The 17531-nt window shown below is 31.6% G+C and overlaps 1 protein-coding gene across 2 annotated transcripts; it reads right to left on the bottom strand.

The window, feature by feature from the left end:
• Window positions 1–1849: 1849 nt before the first annotated feature.
• Window positions 1850–14337, bottom strand: LOC127724350 (uncharacterized). 2 transcript variants are annotated; one of them, XM_052231291.1, is made up of 5 exons: window positions 14246–14337; window positions 9215–9491; window positions 7372–7592; window positions 6381–6615; window positions 1850–3848 (listed from the first exon to the last, which is right to left on the bottom strand). In XM_052231291.1, exons 2-5 carry the CDS (start codon window positions 9426–9428, stop codon window positions 3193–3195), a joined length of 1326 nt encoding a protein of 441 aa, XP_052087251.1. In that variant the 5' UTR covers window positions 9429–9491; window positions 14246–14337; the 3' UTR covers window positions 1850–3192. The 2 variants fall into 2 exon arrangements, with proteins under 2 accessions (XP_052087251.1, XP_052087252.1); XM_052231292.1 differs by lacking the exon at window positions 14246–14337 and adding an exon at window positions 12817–12883.
• Between the last annotated feature and the right edge of the window lie 3194 nt (window positions 14338–17531).

A 17531-nucleotide genomic window follows, 5' to 3' on the forward strand; every position in this document is an offset into this window, starting at 1 on the left:
TCGATTCATTTTTTTTTAGATCCAAAATCTAAATCATACACTGAGGAGATGATAAAACCAACAAAGACCGAAAGGTATAGGCAACTTCGAACACGGAAATCATATAAAGCTTTCGACGAAGGAGATTCATTTCTTGATCCCCCCCGCCCCCTGTATTTTTTCCAAATAAAATCAACAGCTAGTACCAAAGTACTGGGCTATTGTTTATGATATACCCCCAATGAACTAATATAACAGTCCATCAGTTACATTTACGATGCCAACTTTACTGCACCGGATGTGCATTTTGTCATTAGCGTCACTTCAGTAATAGGTGAGCCCAAAATATTTGAACATCTTAAACTGCAGAAACTTGAATTAAACAAAATTAAACAACAACCAAAACATTTCAGAATAATCAGACGAGGCATAGGGGTCCGGGAAGAAATAAAATAGGGTTAAAAATATTGACACGAATGAAAAATAGACACTCCGAATACGGAGAATGAAAACCTTTAAATTAATTGATATTAAGAAGTTTAAAAATGAAAATGCTACAAAAAGAACAGTCGTTCGTGTTGTTGAAGAGATTAGAGAATATGTCAGTACGTATGAATATAATGAACGTCAGGAAATCATTTGTTTGTTGTTGTGATCTGTTATATTTTGAATTGTCCCCCTTGGTATCATCCATCTTTTTTTCCCCACATGAAGATATATTTCTAGTATCACACTGAAGTCCGGAGTGTGATATGAAATAATTAAGTGATACAAAAAATGCCTTAATTTACTTATCCTATCCTGCAATTTTGTGAGATTTGCATTGATATCACCGAATAAAACTAATGACCGAATTTGACTTACCATGATCAACATGGTGAGAGCCACTAATGTAGCAGGATCTGCTTACCCTTCCGTAGCATTTATGATCACTCCATTTTTGGTGTGATTTTAATTTGCTCAGTCTTTCTTTCAGTGCTGTTTTCTTGACTTTAAAATGTCCAATTGGTGTTTAACGCCTCTTTTTTATATCATAGAGCTCTCCGTGCAAGAACTCACTGAACGATTTGTAATCTCATTTATAGAAAATTTAAGATATTAGGAATTCCGATGTAAAATGCTATCGTTCAGATTTGTAAGAAAATCATGAGTATGTATTTCAGGAAATATATGGTTCGGGGTTAACTCATCAATTTTTGAGAGAAACGTGTAAAAAACCGGTTGTGATTAACTTAATAAAGTTTATACAGTATTTAGTTTTTGTTGTTACGGTGCATTTTCTTTCTTATGTAACACATAATTGATAAACATATGCTTTGGGACATTAGAGATATGCTTGGTTTGTTATCATCAAATAACCACACTTTGTTCCAAATGACAATCAGTGTTGTCAAGCAATGCCTCGAATGTAGCTGAAGCTAAGCAAAGAGCAGTATTAGAGCTATGCATGTTCTTTACAGATTAAATGTTCAGTGTGACCATTTTACATGCATTTTCAAAAGCAATGGAAAGATCTTGTTTGTCTTTTCGTCGTCTTTAATTTTGTTTGCCAATACGTTTACTTTAAAATGTCACAATAGTGTTTGGCTCCTCTTTTTTATATCATAAAGCTCTCGGAGCTAGAACTCACAGTGGGATTTATAAGGTCATTTACAGAGAATTTAAGTTATCTGGAATCAGATGTAAGAAGCTATCATTCAAATTTGTAAGAAAATTATGAGTTATCATACCAAGAGCGTGTATTTCATGAAATTCGAATTTCGGGGTGAACTCTTTAATTTTGAGAGAAACGTGGGAAAATAAAATATTATGATTAACTTGATAAACATTATTCAGAATTAAGTGTATGGTTTTTATTATAGATTTATCACTCTCTGTCCAAAATTACACTGAGTGTCCACAAAGAATGCCTCAAATGTAGCTGAAGCTAAGCGAATGACAGTAACAGAGCTATGTATGTTCAGTGTTTATATGTTCTGTTTAAATGAGCAGCTCTCTAATTTTTGCCTTTCTGTAAACTCAAATGTCCTCGTAAACATTCAGCAATATCTTCATGGTCGTTCCACTCCGCAACACGTATATGACATTCATTTACTTTTGCCTCAGAATTTATCAATAATTTTACAATATTCAGATGTCCTTTCATTGAAGCAAAGTATAACGGTGTACATGTTTTTATATCACCATACTTATAGTTGACAGGCAATTTGTGTCTCAGTAAAATACTGACAATTTCGTCATGTCCATTTTCACAAGCATAACGTAAAGGCTCGTTATGATAAAATGTTCCTTTTTTCAGAAGAAGTATCGCTATTTCATTGTGACCAATTTTACATGCATTTTCAAGGGCAATGGAAAGATCTGAATGTATATCATGCCGGAGTAGCAACTCAACAATGTTACTGTATCCATTTATACAAGCAACTTCAATTGGCTGACTACTAAAATGTTCTATTCCTACAGATGATTCAACCAATATTTTAACAATATTAATATGTCCCTTTGAACATGCTACATAAAATGGTGATTCTCTTTGAAAGAATAATGAAGGTCTAGATTGCTCTTTCCATTTTTCAACTATGAACGACACAAAGTCTTCATAACCCAATTTAGACGATAAGATAAGTGATATTTCGAAATATCCTACAACAAATTCAGTCAAATGATTTCTGAGATATTCTATGAAGGCATTTCTAAACCCTTGATGTCTATTTTGTATGTGTACAAACACTTTTTCATTTCGACGCGTTATTTCTTTTAAAAGTCTTTCGAAGAATTGTTCATTATAAGTCTGATTTAAAATAATAACAGCACTTGGGCTACTGTCCTCACATTTATAGGATTCCAGTCTTATTCGGTCTTCAATAAATGAATATTTAGCGTGTTTTAATATACTTCGTATAAAGTTCGTCCCGATACACGATACAACATTGTCATGTATTTTGTCATGTATAAACAACAGTTTATTGCCTTCCCTTTTAACATATATTCCTTCTATTGATTCCCATCCCGCCTGTAATACCTTACGACTTTTCGGTGCTGTTTTAAAAGTTGACTCGACTATGACGCTCTGTAAAATAGTATAGCCCTCGAATTGAATGCATTCATTCTTCCATGTTGTTATATCGAGTTCTTCCACAACTAATAACAGAGCAAGGCAGATATATGATGGGTTCTCTGACTCTCTCATTTCACTAATTTTATCGGTTAAAACTATTTATTTAAGAATAAATCTTGTATACTGTTATAAAAATGTTTTCTATATAATGTACAAAGTAATGGTAGCTGTTTTGTACTTAGTAAAAGATCATTATTCTGATAAACATTGACCTCCTCGGGAATATATAAGTCGAAGATCTTCTGACGTTCTTCTCCTGATAATGACATTTCTGGTGAGTGCAAATTACACTCTACAATAGATGGAAGAAAGTGCTTTATTTTGCTCACATTGATTGTGTTTGGTCTACACGTAATTAAAAACTTGCAACTTAGGTTAGTTGCTGCTATATGTTTCATTTCATCAAACATCAAATTCAATCCGCATTGGTCATGATCTGAGATCGAATATTTTCCAAAATAATCGTCATAAAGATATAAAATTTTGGGGCTGGTTGTTCCATAATTGTTCATTGGAGGAAAATTTCTCAAGGAAGATGGCCATTCGGAAACGACAAAATATCCATGACTTTCTGACATACGCAGACCTATGAATTGAGCCACACTTGATTTGCCAGATCCGGACATTCCAGAAATTGCAACAAACCTATTATGTAGCATCGTTTCAAAGGTATTAAGCGCTGCTGTCGATACAATAAACCTTTCACTGTTAAGTTGTTCCCTCCATTTTCTTTTCATTTTAATATTTTTCTCTGCAAAAATAAGTTTTGATAATAAGAAAACACCTCTTTTCATTTTAATACATGTACATTGTTACACTATACAAATAAAAAGAACGCTCTTGTAAATTGATACATCCATTTGTTAATTATAAGAATTTATATACTACCAGATAAAAGTGTGATAATTATATAATGTACGGACGCGTATTAGCGCCACCCTTTTTTTTTATATTTCTTCCCATGTTTGCGTTATAACGCAAGCCTTTGCGAAATAACGTAAACGCAAACATCTTGATTTTAGTTATTCATTTAGTTTTTAATATCTAATACTCAAAAACTATTATATCAAATTTACATGTTATGTTTATTATATAATTTGAGTAGAAAGCAGTGTTTTGTAAATATCGGTATTTTCATGTCTGACTGCCGATACAATTTGGTTGTGGTTTAACTAAGAAAAGGACCATGCATACAATGTATTATGATAAATATGCAAAGAAATAAAGGAATACCTGAAGTGCAGTATACACAAAATAAGAATGGTTTTTGTATCCGTATATGATATAGATTTAACAAGAAAATAGATATGGTATAGGCAAATTTAAATGGAAAGGTCAAGATTTTGAAACTTTTGATCAACGGAAAGTGGTATATAGATATAAGAAGATGTGGTATGAGTGCCAATGACACAACTCTCCATCCAAGTCACAATTTGTAAAAGTAAACCATTATAGATCAAAGCACGGTCTTCAACACGGAGCCTTAGCTCACACCGAACAGCAAGCTATAAAGGGCCCCAAAAATGACTAGAGTAAAACCATTCAAACGGGGAAACCAACGTTCTAATCTATATGAAAAATGAGAAACGAGAAACACTTATGAATCACATCAACAAACGACAACCATCGAACATCAGGTTCCTGACTTAGAGAAGGTGCAAACAAATGCAGCGGGTTTAAACGTTTTAATAGGTACCAACCTTCACCCTTACCTGAAACAATAGTGTAACATCACAACATAGAAAGACACACTATAATATATCAATTGAAATGGCTTAACTCAATCAAAAGACATATTAACACAAACAAGTGAATATACACTGAACGAATAAATTTGATCTATGACACAATGTAAATACAAAATCAATAAAATAAAGGGTGAGGTGTAAAACAATTTCAGAAAGACAACCATAACATTGAACAAAATGCCGCCAAATAGAATAATATACACGGTAAATGAAAAATTTTGTTGTAAGCTATATAAGAGCAAAAATAATGTCATACAATTGTGAAACTATAAGTCAAATAGACAAACTGATCTTTCTGCTTTAAAATTTATTATTCAGAAAAAAAACCATTTTTTTTTAAATTTTTGATGTAAGAAATCGTTTGTTGAAATCTCAGAATATGATAGAGATTCTTTGAAAAAGAGTCATGGACTTTAAATTAAATCTAGTGAGGTAGCATTTTAAGAAGCTTGTGTAGCAATTTGGATGTAGAGAACATAATTATGATAAAATAACATCTTCATCTTATACATGTATTGCAAAAGCGTAGCTTTTTTGGATCTAACCAACATTACACAATGCTCAAACGAGAGTTTACTTTGGAAGTATATTTAAATTCGGCTTTATCTTTATAAGCAGGGTTGATTTTTTATTTTCTTCGGTATAACTTAAATTTTCGTAATATACATAAATGTATTATCCTGTTCATTATTAGTTGATGATATGTTCTAAACATTCATGCAAGCATTTTTGAGTACAAAGGGTGATAAATTTTAATATATGCAGCCTCCTTCTTACGTTTGCGATATAACGCAAACCTTTGCGTTATTTCGCAAATGTTTGCGTTATAACGCAAAGGTTTGCGTTAAATCGCAAACATAGGAAAAAATGTGTGGCGCTAATACGCTTCCGTAAAAATGACCAAACTGGTCAATATTTACTTAAACCGTTGTTTTAAACTGCCAAGAATTTACAGTGAGATAAGAGTTATTTGTCCATGTTGCAGGCAAACAGTTGACATTGACATCAAAAAGAGAATCGTTTCTTTGCTTTTAGGTTATTCATTTTTGCGTTGTAATTTTGTGTCATAAGTAAATAAGTTTCCGCTATTATGTCCATTAATGTGAGTACTGTGTAATTTAACAAAAGGGCCAAAGGAGTCCTAATTGCTCATCTGGAATACCAAGAGTCATATCTAAGTTTAAAAAGCAACCGCATTCGATGAATATATCCTAATCATTTTATTTTTTGATATCCTATGTTCTATTTTAGTCATCAAAATCATGTGTTCTTATGAATTGAAATATATACATGTATTCACAAATTTAATTTAAACTAAAGATAGATTTTCAACATGTTCAATAGATTTACAATTTTAAATAGAATTGGGTTGTGAATCAGTTATTTCAGAGGTCTATCTAGCTGCAACAGTGTATTATATTTAGTGATATTTCTTAAGACACTTTATAACTTCAAACGGAAAGACGTTTTACAAGCGTCATTCGATAACTTCGTTATGATAAAATCGTTAATGAATAAAAAAAAATAACACTTACGGATGTAATATTTATCCATGGATAACTCCTGCAATTGAGCTCTTTCCTCTTCTTCTGCTCTTAATAAATCTTTTTCCAATTTGTGTTTTTCTTTTAATCTATATATCTCCTTCCTATTACTCTGCATCTCCATGAAAATCTCACAAATATAATTCCTTTCATCTAAATTCTCCATTTTTTGTCTCACTTCATGACATTCTCTTAACAAATTGGTTCCCCCTAAACGTTTAATGGCCTGTAATACGAAGAAAAAACTATGTTTTGAATCATTGTGTAAATCACTTTATACGGTCTCTTTCGAGGCTGGTTTTTGATATTAGTATATTCGTATGGTATTTAATTTTACTGATTGTGATATTTGACCTAGTATGAATTCGCATTCAATGTATGCATAGCAGAAGGCGCTTACTCTGTCGACGCGTCCGGCCTTACCCCTTTAGCATTTCATGCGATTCCATCATTTTTTTTTTCATTACCTTGATTTGTTTCTTCCTAATCTATTGATGAAATATGAAGTATATTAAAATCCGGTGTCATTTTAACGAAACGCTAAACATGAGAGTCGAACCTACCATGACTATGTTTGTATTAAATGATATCTAATAATCTGTCGGAAATATTTGTCGATTTGTTGGGTTTTTAGTGTTTCTATATTTGTCACTAAAGGGAAAGGTTTGTCCTATCGTGTGGAACGCCAAAAACTGTCATTCACGAAAAGTGATTTTAGAAAATCTCAAATCCGTCCATTTTTTTTTTTAATTTACCTAAAAAGGATGTTAAAAATATCCGATCTCTGTACTGGATACCAAAAATTCACAAAAATCCGTATATGGAACGATATATAGCTGGGTCTTTAAGATGTTCAACTTAACATATTTTTTTTTTGTTCTTACCACCATTTTTTTTCTAAAATAAAGAGAGACAAAAAGTATAATAAAAATCAAACAATGTGATATATTTTCGACAAAACTTAGTAAAGACATAAGGTTACCTCAGTCAAATCGGTCCAAATTAAATTGAAAGATTCTACAGATAAGTAACAATCATTCAGGTGAGCAGATTTATTTCTATAATGCCCTATTCTGCTGAGATCAGCTGCAACACTCGTATCTTCTGGACGTGGAGTGTGATCATAAACACCAATATCTGTAAAGTTCCTCAACAAACAAAGCATCAATGGTATATCAAATGTTGTTGACGAAGGCTGGATGCCTACAAAGTAATGAAACGCAGGTTTAATTTATACATCCCTGGCTTGTCATATTCGGGTATGGGCGTTCCTAATGAAGGTTAATCATTAAAAGCGCAAAAAAATTATAAAGTGTCATTAAACAAGAATGAGAAAAAAACATAGATTAAGATGTGCTTCCAAAATAACTCACAAATGAAAGTGTAGTATCCTTTTTACCAAGAACATATGATTGTTTTTGTTTTTATAATTGTTTGACTGATAGTCAATATGCATAGGCTATTCTAAATACAAAAGACCTTGATGTCATATTAAAACCTTTTGAAAGAGGCACATTTAATCTTTCAGATTTATCCTTACATAGTTTATTCCCTTTCTTATACTATGTTATATTATTGATTGCAATATTATATCTGATATTGCAAATCGGGCGATAAAGTTAAGTGAAAACAGACGATTGCTATGTTTTGTAACAATATGCTTCTACGTGTATTCCTACAAATAGTGTATGAGTTCAGGTCACGTCATTTCTTTAAATCTGAGATCAGGTCACTCCATTTTTTTTAAACAGAGTGGAGTAAAAGTGATTCTAGGAAGGTCAGGGCACAACAAACAATGAGATGTATGTGCAAATATTTACACAAATATTGGACCAAATCACAAATTTACCTGTATATATTCATGACCCTAAACCATTTCAAGGTCAAACATCTGTTTACTGCTTGTATGCATAAGGAATAAAAAATAAATTGTGAATGAGGTAAACATTTGCAAGTATAGTGTAATTTACACAATGTCCACACTAAAGACTATATTTATACACGAAAAGCTAAGAGTGGTAATTAAGGTTAAGGGCCAGTATTGTAATTTAAAAATACAAATTCAGGTCTTCCTTCTTGGATGTTTTTTGGATGACAAAAAAAGGCATTCACATCTACTTAATTAGATTGAATTTTGTGTTTGTAACAGAAGAAAACATCGGCTTACATGTATGAGTTAGCTCTTCTAACATTCAAAACTCATCTTATTCTATTATATTTTGAAAAAGAATTGACAATAACAAAGCCATTCATTGTGCCGAAATATTCAATTGTGATTTCATTTCCTCTTTTAAATAACCTAGATTGCCAGTTGTATTATCAAAGGTCAGTGATTCCTTTCGGGTACTCTGATTTCCACTGCCAATAAAAATTTGCCCCCATGATATTGCCAAGAGTGCTGCTCTATCAGGTATTGTCACTATGATTTGATTCGTGGCACAAATTGTAGAGTTGTCTCAATCATACATGTACCACATCTTTTTATTTTTGTTTGTTACTGGTATTCAAAGAAAAAAAATATAACAATCTCTTGGATAAAGAAGATTCATTTGTGTCTTGTTCAAACATCCCTTTTTTATTGGCTGGTTGATCTTTGAAATTCTTTTTGATTGACTCTCAAAAGCATGAAGGATGAAATTCTTTGTAAAAAATACTCTAATTTTTAAGAATTTGTCTTTCCATTTTTCAAAATGTACTTTACCTTAGTTCTGTGATATTCGTATCCAAATTCTGACACAGTGATGACATAATACAACGGTCCTTTTAAACATATAATAATATTAGATGATTCTATTACTTTATTGTTTAACAAAACAAATACCTACACCCTATTGGATAAAGCAGATCCATTTGTGTCCGGTTCAAAACTCTTTTATTTTTCAGCTGTTGGATCTTTTTCCTTTCCTTACTTAGTGAATTTTTTAAACATACAGGGTGAAATTCTCTGTCAAATATTTCACGCACAACTAATGGTGAAATTCCTTTCACCAGACACTCGATAATAAAGTAGTGTTTTTCTCCATCTGAAAGTGCTGCCATCGCCACTACGCTTTTCTTCTGAAGGTCAGATCCGTGGAATATGCATATGGATATAGCTTCATTCTAAAAACAATAAAAATTGGAAAACATAATTATGTCAACTGAAAAATCTTTTCGAAAAAGACTTTATTTTAGATGATCTAGGGAAGTACATTGTTCTAAGTTTTTATAAACACGTGAAAAGGAAAATAAATGTACATACTAAATTGATTTGCATATGTAATCAGTTATTCTATTTTCTTCTGATATAAGGCTAAAACTGTATATGTTTTATAAATGATTGTAAAATGTACCAGCCTTGGTACTACCAATGCCATGCAATTTAAAATTGAGCCATTATTTTAAATTTTGTAAGTGACTTAGGGTACATTGATATAAGAAGATGTGGTATGAGTTCTAATGAGACAACTCACCATCCAAGTCACAATTTATAATAAGTAAACCATTATAGGTCAAAGTACGATCTTCATTCAACACGGAGACTTGGTTCACACCGAACAGCAAGCTGTAATGGAACCCAAAATGACTAGACTAAGTGTAAAGCAATTAAAACAGGAAAACCAACGGTATAATCTTAAAAAGAACGAGAAACAAAAAACCCTTATGAACCACATCCATAAACGACAACCACTGAACAACAGGTTCCTGACTTAGGATATGTGCAAACAAATGCCAACCTTCACCCTAACCCGAAACAGTAGTATAATATTACAACATAGAATGAAAAACTATAAAATAGCAATTGAAATGGCTTAACTCGATCATAAAGAAATATTAACGAAAACAAGTAAACATACACTGAAAGAATAAATTTGATCTATGACACAATATAAATACAATATGTCAAAAAACTATAACCTAGGACAAAATCGCTTTGCATGTTACTTTAGATATTATAATTTCTTTGTTATGAGTACGGAAATACTTTTTTACAGAATAAATTTGTTGTTCATAGTTCGAGAACAAAGTGAATTTATCGTAATACTACACACTTGTCAAAGGTGGTACATCTAAAAAAAATAGTGAAAAGAGATATAACATAAAACAAGCAACAATTGAATAACAAAAATGCATTACAAATTGTGTCAACAGGTCAAATCAACACGAAAGTACTATTTGAGAGTACTCGCAGTTACTTGCTTGATCATGTTGATTTTGATTAATAAAATGTAATGTGCAAAGGAAGTGAATGAGGTATGTGCAGCTGTCTGCATTAGTTTGACTTATAAAGTGATTATTGATCAAACAGTGTAATATGCATATTATATATTCCATCGCTTACACATGTAAACAAAAGTTACAACCAGTGCTGAATGTATTTCACACCAGGACTATTTGCTACAGATGATAAAAAATAGATGAGCAGTGAATAGGCAAAACGTAAACATCATTTGCATATCATTTATTCAGATTTATATAAAAAAAAAAACGATATGGAATGATTGCAACGGAGACAACTCTCCACAAGAGACCAAATGACAAAGAAATTAACAACTATAGGTCACCGTACAGCCTTCAACAATGAGCAAAGCCCATACCACATAGTCAGATATAAAAAGCCCCGAAATGACATGTTCAAAATAATTCAAATGAGAAAAGTAACGGTCTATTTAGTAAATGAACGAAAAACGAATATATTACACAGCAACAAACGACAACCACTGAATAACAGGCTCCTGACTTGGGACAGGAAAATACAGAATGTGTCAGGGATAAACATGTTAGCGGGATCCTAACCCTCCACCTAACCTGGGACAGTTGTGGTACAGTACAACATGGGCAATACATGTACATGACAATTTTACACTTGTGATTAAACCGCCAAAAATTCAAAAGATTGTCATCAATAGAAAAAAATAAAATAACAAAAATACCTCCAGGGAAAATTCAAATCGGAAAGGCCCTTATCAAATGGAAAAAGCAAAAGCTCAAACACATTTAACAAATGGAAAACAACTGTCATATTCCTGACTTGTTAAACCATTTTCTTATGTAGAAAACGGTGGATTAATTAAACCTGGTTTTATCGCTAGGTAAAGCTCACACACATAAAATTTCATTATATTGACAACAATGTGTGCACAAAACAAACAGACATAATAGGTAAAAATATCAAAAATAGGGGAACAGCAGTCATTATAATTGTGTAATAATCTTAATCACTATAAAAACAAACAAATATGTCAACAAATAAAAACAAATGGCATAAAGACAAAGCATATAAGCAAACATGAGAGACAAGAATACAAAAAATGACCACATCACACTAACACAATGACGGGATGCATAAGTACCGAGCCACGCCAAAAGGGTATTACAAAAAATGGACTAAACAGTAAAGGTTGATAATTAACAAAGACAATTAAAAGAACACTATAACACGCAACTATGTTAATGAACAACGTCAGTATCTAGAATCTATACTTCAAGACCGTCATGTATTATTTGTGAAGTTGATACGGAATGTATAGTATGAGAATAGTATGAGATGTCTGGAAAATATGATTATCATAACTACTACCCTATAATCAGGAATCGAAAAAGTAGTCACATGGGAGCATAGCATGGTCTATCCTTTAAGAAACGGGTTTGTAAAAAGGTTAAATAGGCGACAATAAATAGTCTGAAAGTAGTAGGAAATCCTTTTTACTGGAATATGAAAATATGTTTTAAAAAAAACAGTCCCCTTAATATGATATTGATGAACATGTTAAACCTCCTCCTCATATTACCCATGTATATACCAATGTAGAACACTATTAGCAGAGCTCACCTCCATGTACAGGAATTAATAGAGAATGGACTTCAGGTCATGACCCTTTGTTGTATGGTTGTATAAGATAAGATATAGTATCCCCTATATTTTAATCATTAAGACAATGCTACGATGTCATTTTCCTTTGTCTGGGTTAATAAGAGGACAATGAACATGTGCTAGCTCATCTCCTTTTGTCTTAGATAAGTATAATTATATTAACCCACTCTGTATGAGGTTCTGGATGGGGTTTACTAAAGAGAGAATAATGGGAAAGCCATGCAGAATAATAAAAAAGAGAAAATTTGCAATAGCACAGTATATAGGATAGGTCTGGAAATATATATGTATAACACAAGACGCTTTTCCCGTCGATGCTTGTGGTCTCGATCGTTCCTTTTGGAGTTCATGCAATTCCCTTTTCTCCCTTTGTAACCTTGGTTTGTCATTTTTTAACCGATCTCTGTTGCCATAATGTACAACAAAAACTCAAGTTATTTTAGAAATATCTTTCGACAACAAAGAATGAATAATGTTAAGAGAAACATAAACATCTACTTCAATATTTGGTTCAAAATAAAGAAACTTAAACTTATGTTAAAATAAAAATAAACGTAATCTTATAAATTTTACCTCATATATATTATGGCAGACTCTTGCTTTGAAATGATTTCAGGGTGAGATAGTTCTCTTTTGTCTACAAACATACAATGTATTATCAAATATATGTTTGCAACGGTTTGTGAATGGAAAATGTCACAGGTGTTCCCAAGACATGTTTAGCTGCATATAATCTATTGATAAAAAGCTTAGCATATGTTAATATTTCTTACATGGAAAAGATTGTCGTTTTAAGCAATAAATAGTTTAAGTGAAGTATATCAAAATAATTTACTTTTATAGGCACACATATACAATTTTGCCAGACATATGTCTATATTTATTCCGAAAGAATAAAATATTAACCTAGATTAAAAAATAGATCATTTTTTTAGCGTTTAAACCTCATTTTGTTGTAGCGACTAAAATTTCTTGCAATTTTCAACTAAGATCATTACTGGAAATCATTTAAACCAGTGATGCTAAAGTCGAGTTTGAATAGAAAAAAAAGTTATGTAGAACAATTCTTACTTTTACATCATTTTGTTAACACAGGTTGCATAACCAAGAAATTTGCACATACAACTTCCGACAGGGTCTGTGAAGGCAGTGTCTTAATGGAGATTAGGGGAGAAGCGGCTCCTTATCTCGTGCATTGGGTTTAACAAAAGGGATAGTCAAAACATTATACATGTAGTTAACATCTTTTTTATATACTTCAACTAAAAAACGTTTTCAGCAAGTACTTTTTACCCATCCAAAGACTATCATATACAAAAAAAAGCTTAAGATACGTCACGTGACAGCTGTTGCCAGATGCATATCTACATTTTGTCGGTGAAAAGCTGAAATGTGACTATGACTCATAGGCGTTTAATTCTAACTATGGTTGTCGGGTCGATAATTCTAATTAATTCTTCGAACTTGTATTTGAGCCAATACGTGATCAGCCATTGTTGAGCGTAGATCTAACGGTTTGAAACTTTTCATCGAACTAAAATATCTTTCAGCTATAACTAATATCGAGGACACTGAAACCGATCTCACAGGTATTGCGCCAATTAAAGTGCCCATTTCATAGCATGGTAGTCATTCATAACAAAATAAATACACGTTAGGAACAACTAAAGTATTGGCTTAACAATGATAAGTTATGGATGAGGGGTCCTTCATTTCTGTATTCTTTAATTTTTTATGCATTTTTTTTTTCTCTATTCTTTATACTTTTTGTCCATTATTATATTTTCTTTATATTTAACCACCTCATTATTCTCTATTCTTTTTTTTTCTTTTTTTGGTCAATTTTTCTCTATTCTTCATATTTTATGTCCACCATTTTCTATTCTGTTAATTCCCATCCACACCCTGTATGTGAAATGACACAATAATGAAATAAAGAAACAAAAAGTAAACATGCTAGGAAGCACAACATTAAAACAGTATTAATAACAATAGTATTTACCTATTAGTCACTGTGATCATAACAAATCCTGATATTTGATAATAATTATATGTGGTATATTTGCCAATGTGACAATCATCCACCTAACACCAAAAGACAACTAACAGTATTTAATATATTTTTGCAAGGATTTATAAATGTAAGATGCAACAGGTGTTCCCAAAACATATGATTCAACTAAATCACTGTAAATAGTTTCTATTGATTAAAAGCTTATCACAAGTTTATTTTATTCAAGGAAAAAAGATATTTTATGTTGGATACCAGTTTGAAGGCATTTACTTTTAATAATATAGACACATATGTATACAATTTAAGCAAATAAGCATCTTTATTAGTTCATAAAGAATAGTATATTCATCTATATTTGAAAAATCATTGTAAAGTTAAAAAGTCTGGATATATCTTTACATGTTTATTCCTTTCTTTAAACGGAACAATATGAGGACACTGATATCGTTACGGGCATTTTGACCACCGCTTTCGGATTTTTTCTAAATGGTTGGCTTATCTGAAGGTCCTTTCAGCATAGATTTTCATTATACCAAACACATGAACTCATAACAGTTACTGTTAAATATATTGTTGCAAGTATTTGCGTCCACTTCAAACATACGGTATAACATCAAAGAACCATCACGATTCCCTTTACCTGTGCGTATAGTGGACCCTTAAATTGCATAAAACACATTGATTAAAAAAGTTATATTGTCAGTTTATTTTTCGACTTATGAGTTTGAATGTACCTTTGGTATCTTTCGCCTCTCTTTTGTAGGCTCATCTAATTGTTCTACTATGATATGTGCAGTCAATAAATGAAGGTCCACAAAATTACCATGAAGATGTTTCTTTCATTAGTCATGTAAGTGGCATCAAGCAAACGGGGATTCTGGAAATTCTATTATGCGCTTCTTAGAAACATGAAATCTAGAAATGAACCGGTGTAAAATGTTGAGTTTTCTACACTGCAGTATCCTACTATTATAGTTCATCAAATATATAGTTCCTGATTAAAACAAATACTAAAATCTGTCCTCTATTACAAAAAAAAATCATCAATAGAAAAGAAGTCTTAATTAAACATGTTAAATGACTGTTTGCTTGAGAAAATAAATGAAAAATTCCTGCAAAATTTAAGATCAGGCTAGGTGTTTGTATTATGCGGGAACTTGGTCCCGTCTTATGAATCTTTGTTGTAGTCTTTTTTTTTCATGTTGTTATTAATATTTTATGGGGAACTGCTCACATTGATGTTACATTATTTGGGATCTAGCTTTGACTCGGCATGACAACGGAACCTTAAAAGACTATCCAGTCTGCTTACTACATTTTTATTCTGGTTCATAGTCTAATCAATATTTACAACATAGTCATACGCTAAATATTCCGCGATATTAATTGAACAATAATACAATACCCGACAATAGTATACGCGCCATAAATGAACAGTCATGTCATTTGTTATCTCCCCTTAATTCGTTTACTTTTACTTTAGCATCAGGGACTAAGAAAGAACAAGCAAGTTATTATTATTACGTTGAATTTCCATAAGCAAATGACAAGAGTGAGTTAAAAAAGAAAAATTTTATTTTTCATTATTAGAAAAATTATGGACTGTTTAAACAGAATTATGTTGCGTGCATACAGGTATCATTGAAAATGTGTATCAAGGGGTATTTCGTTGAATATTTATGGATTTAAAACATTAACTGTGATTCATTGTATTAAATAAACACACCTGCGATTAGCATGAAGTTTGTACCCACTGGAATACCAATCCCTTAACGGTATACTTAATCTACGAAACCAAAAATTGCATGCCTTGAACTTGTATTGATATGTTCAGCTTTTGTTCGTCTAAAAGCCCTCCTTAGACTTTGAATTAATGAAGAACAGCAATATAAGCGATGTTCCTTTGCTTTTGTTGGTACATTTCTAGTTGGGATTTTGTTGTCCTGAATTTATATATCCTGTCTTTTTTTTTAATTATAAATATTTATCACTTAAAAATGATTGGGCTATGATTATTATTTTGCTGATTCAATTCGGTTAATGTTCTATAGGAAGTTGAGAAGAACAAAATTAAATGAAAAAAGGAATTAACTTTATTTTTTCTCTCATATTTTGAATGTCCTAAAATTTTCAGGTTTAACAAACTTGGTGATCTCTATAATTTCACTTACAATTTATATAAACAATTTTCAAAATATTCAAAATATTCAAAATATTCAAAGATATTTTTATTTTCTATTTTTTATCGATCATCAAAGATTGTTTCCAGTCTAGTTGAAAACATCAAATATCTAAACTGTCATTTCCATGTTTAATGTTCGTTGACGTCAAATAAACACATTTTGGCAAGCTGGACATAGTTATCGTTCGTGGCCTATTTTGGGAATGTTATATGGAAATATGTGTGCAAAATTTCGCAAATTTGGGTTTCTACATGTCCTTATATTTACTGAACAGTACCAAGATTTAGCAGGCAAACATTCATGTTATCACCACTAACGAAACCTATTGTTATAAAGAGTATTAAGTTCTTCACAAAACGAGAGACAGTGATTCAAAGAGGAGACCAATATGAAATAAAGTCTTGATATTGGTTTTTAGGTAGAACTTATGTCATTGAATAAAATGAAGACGGTAAAAATTAGCAAATTTCAAATGTTCATGTTTATGATTATTTCAAGAGATATAAAAAGTTTTCTTGAGAAATATACCCGCCATTGTGTTATTGTGCTATGGTTATTGTTGTAATCTTGTCTTCCGTTTTAGCTTATGTACTTTGTCTATATGCCATTTTCTTCTTCATTAAGCTTCTAGCCATCCTTCATTTATTGAGGATTATTCGCCGGGCGTCGACTATAAAATCTGATTTATAACTTACAAGGTAACCAGGAAAAAAGAAACAAAATAAAAAATCATAATATTATAACATATGTTCATTTGAAAATAGCACTTATAGATAAAACTATATACATTTGATAACAATAATAGTTAAGGGTAGAAAATAGGGATGAGAGCAGATTCTGAGATCATACTCTTTAACCCCTGTACTGTATTGCATGAAACTATTTGTTGTGGCAAATGATTCCAATCTATAACTGTACGTGGATAAAATGAATATTTATAACTGTCTTTATATGTTTGTATTTGCCTAAATGAGTGCGGATTGCTATGTATGGTTCTATTGCCTATAGTGGGATCAAAAGGTTAAATGTAGGGACTCCAACAATTTCGTGTATAAATTTGTAGAAGAAACAAGTCTGTATCTTAAACGCCT

Source organism: Mytilus californianus, unplaced genomic scaffold (genome assembly GCF_021869535.1).
Source record: "Mytilus californianus isolate M0D057914Y unplaced genomic scaffold, xbMytCali1.0.p SCAF_14, whole genome shotgun sequence".
NCBI lineage: Eukaryota > Metazoa > Mollusca > Bivalvia > Mytilida > Mytilidae > Mytilus > Mytilus californianus.

Bases quoted from the DNA above. Each gene is read 5' to 3' on its own strand.
- LOC127724350 (XM_052231291.1), bottom strand. From the start codon at position 9,428: ATGGCAGCACTTTCAGATGGAGAAAAACACTACTTTATTATCGAGTGT. The intron at 7,593-9,214 runs GTAGGTATTTGT...ATTACTTTGTAG, and splicing joins TCTGCTTTATCCAATAGGGT to GCATCCAGCCTTCGTCAACA. The intron at 6,616-7,371 runs GTAACCTTATGT...TTCGTATTACAG, and splicing joins TTTGGACCGATTTGACTGAG to GCCATTAAACGTTTAGGGGG.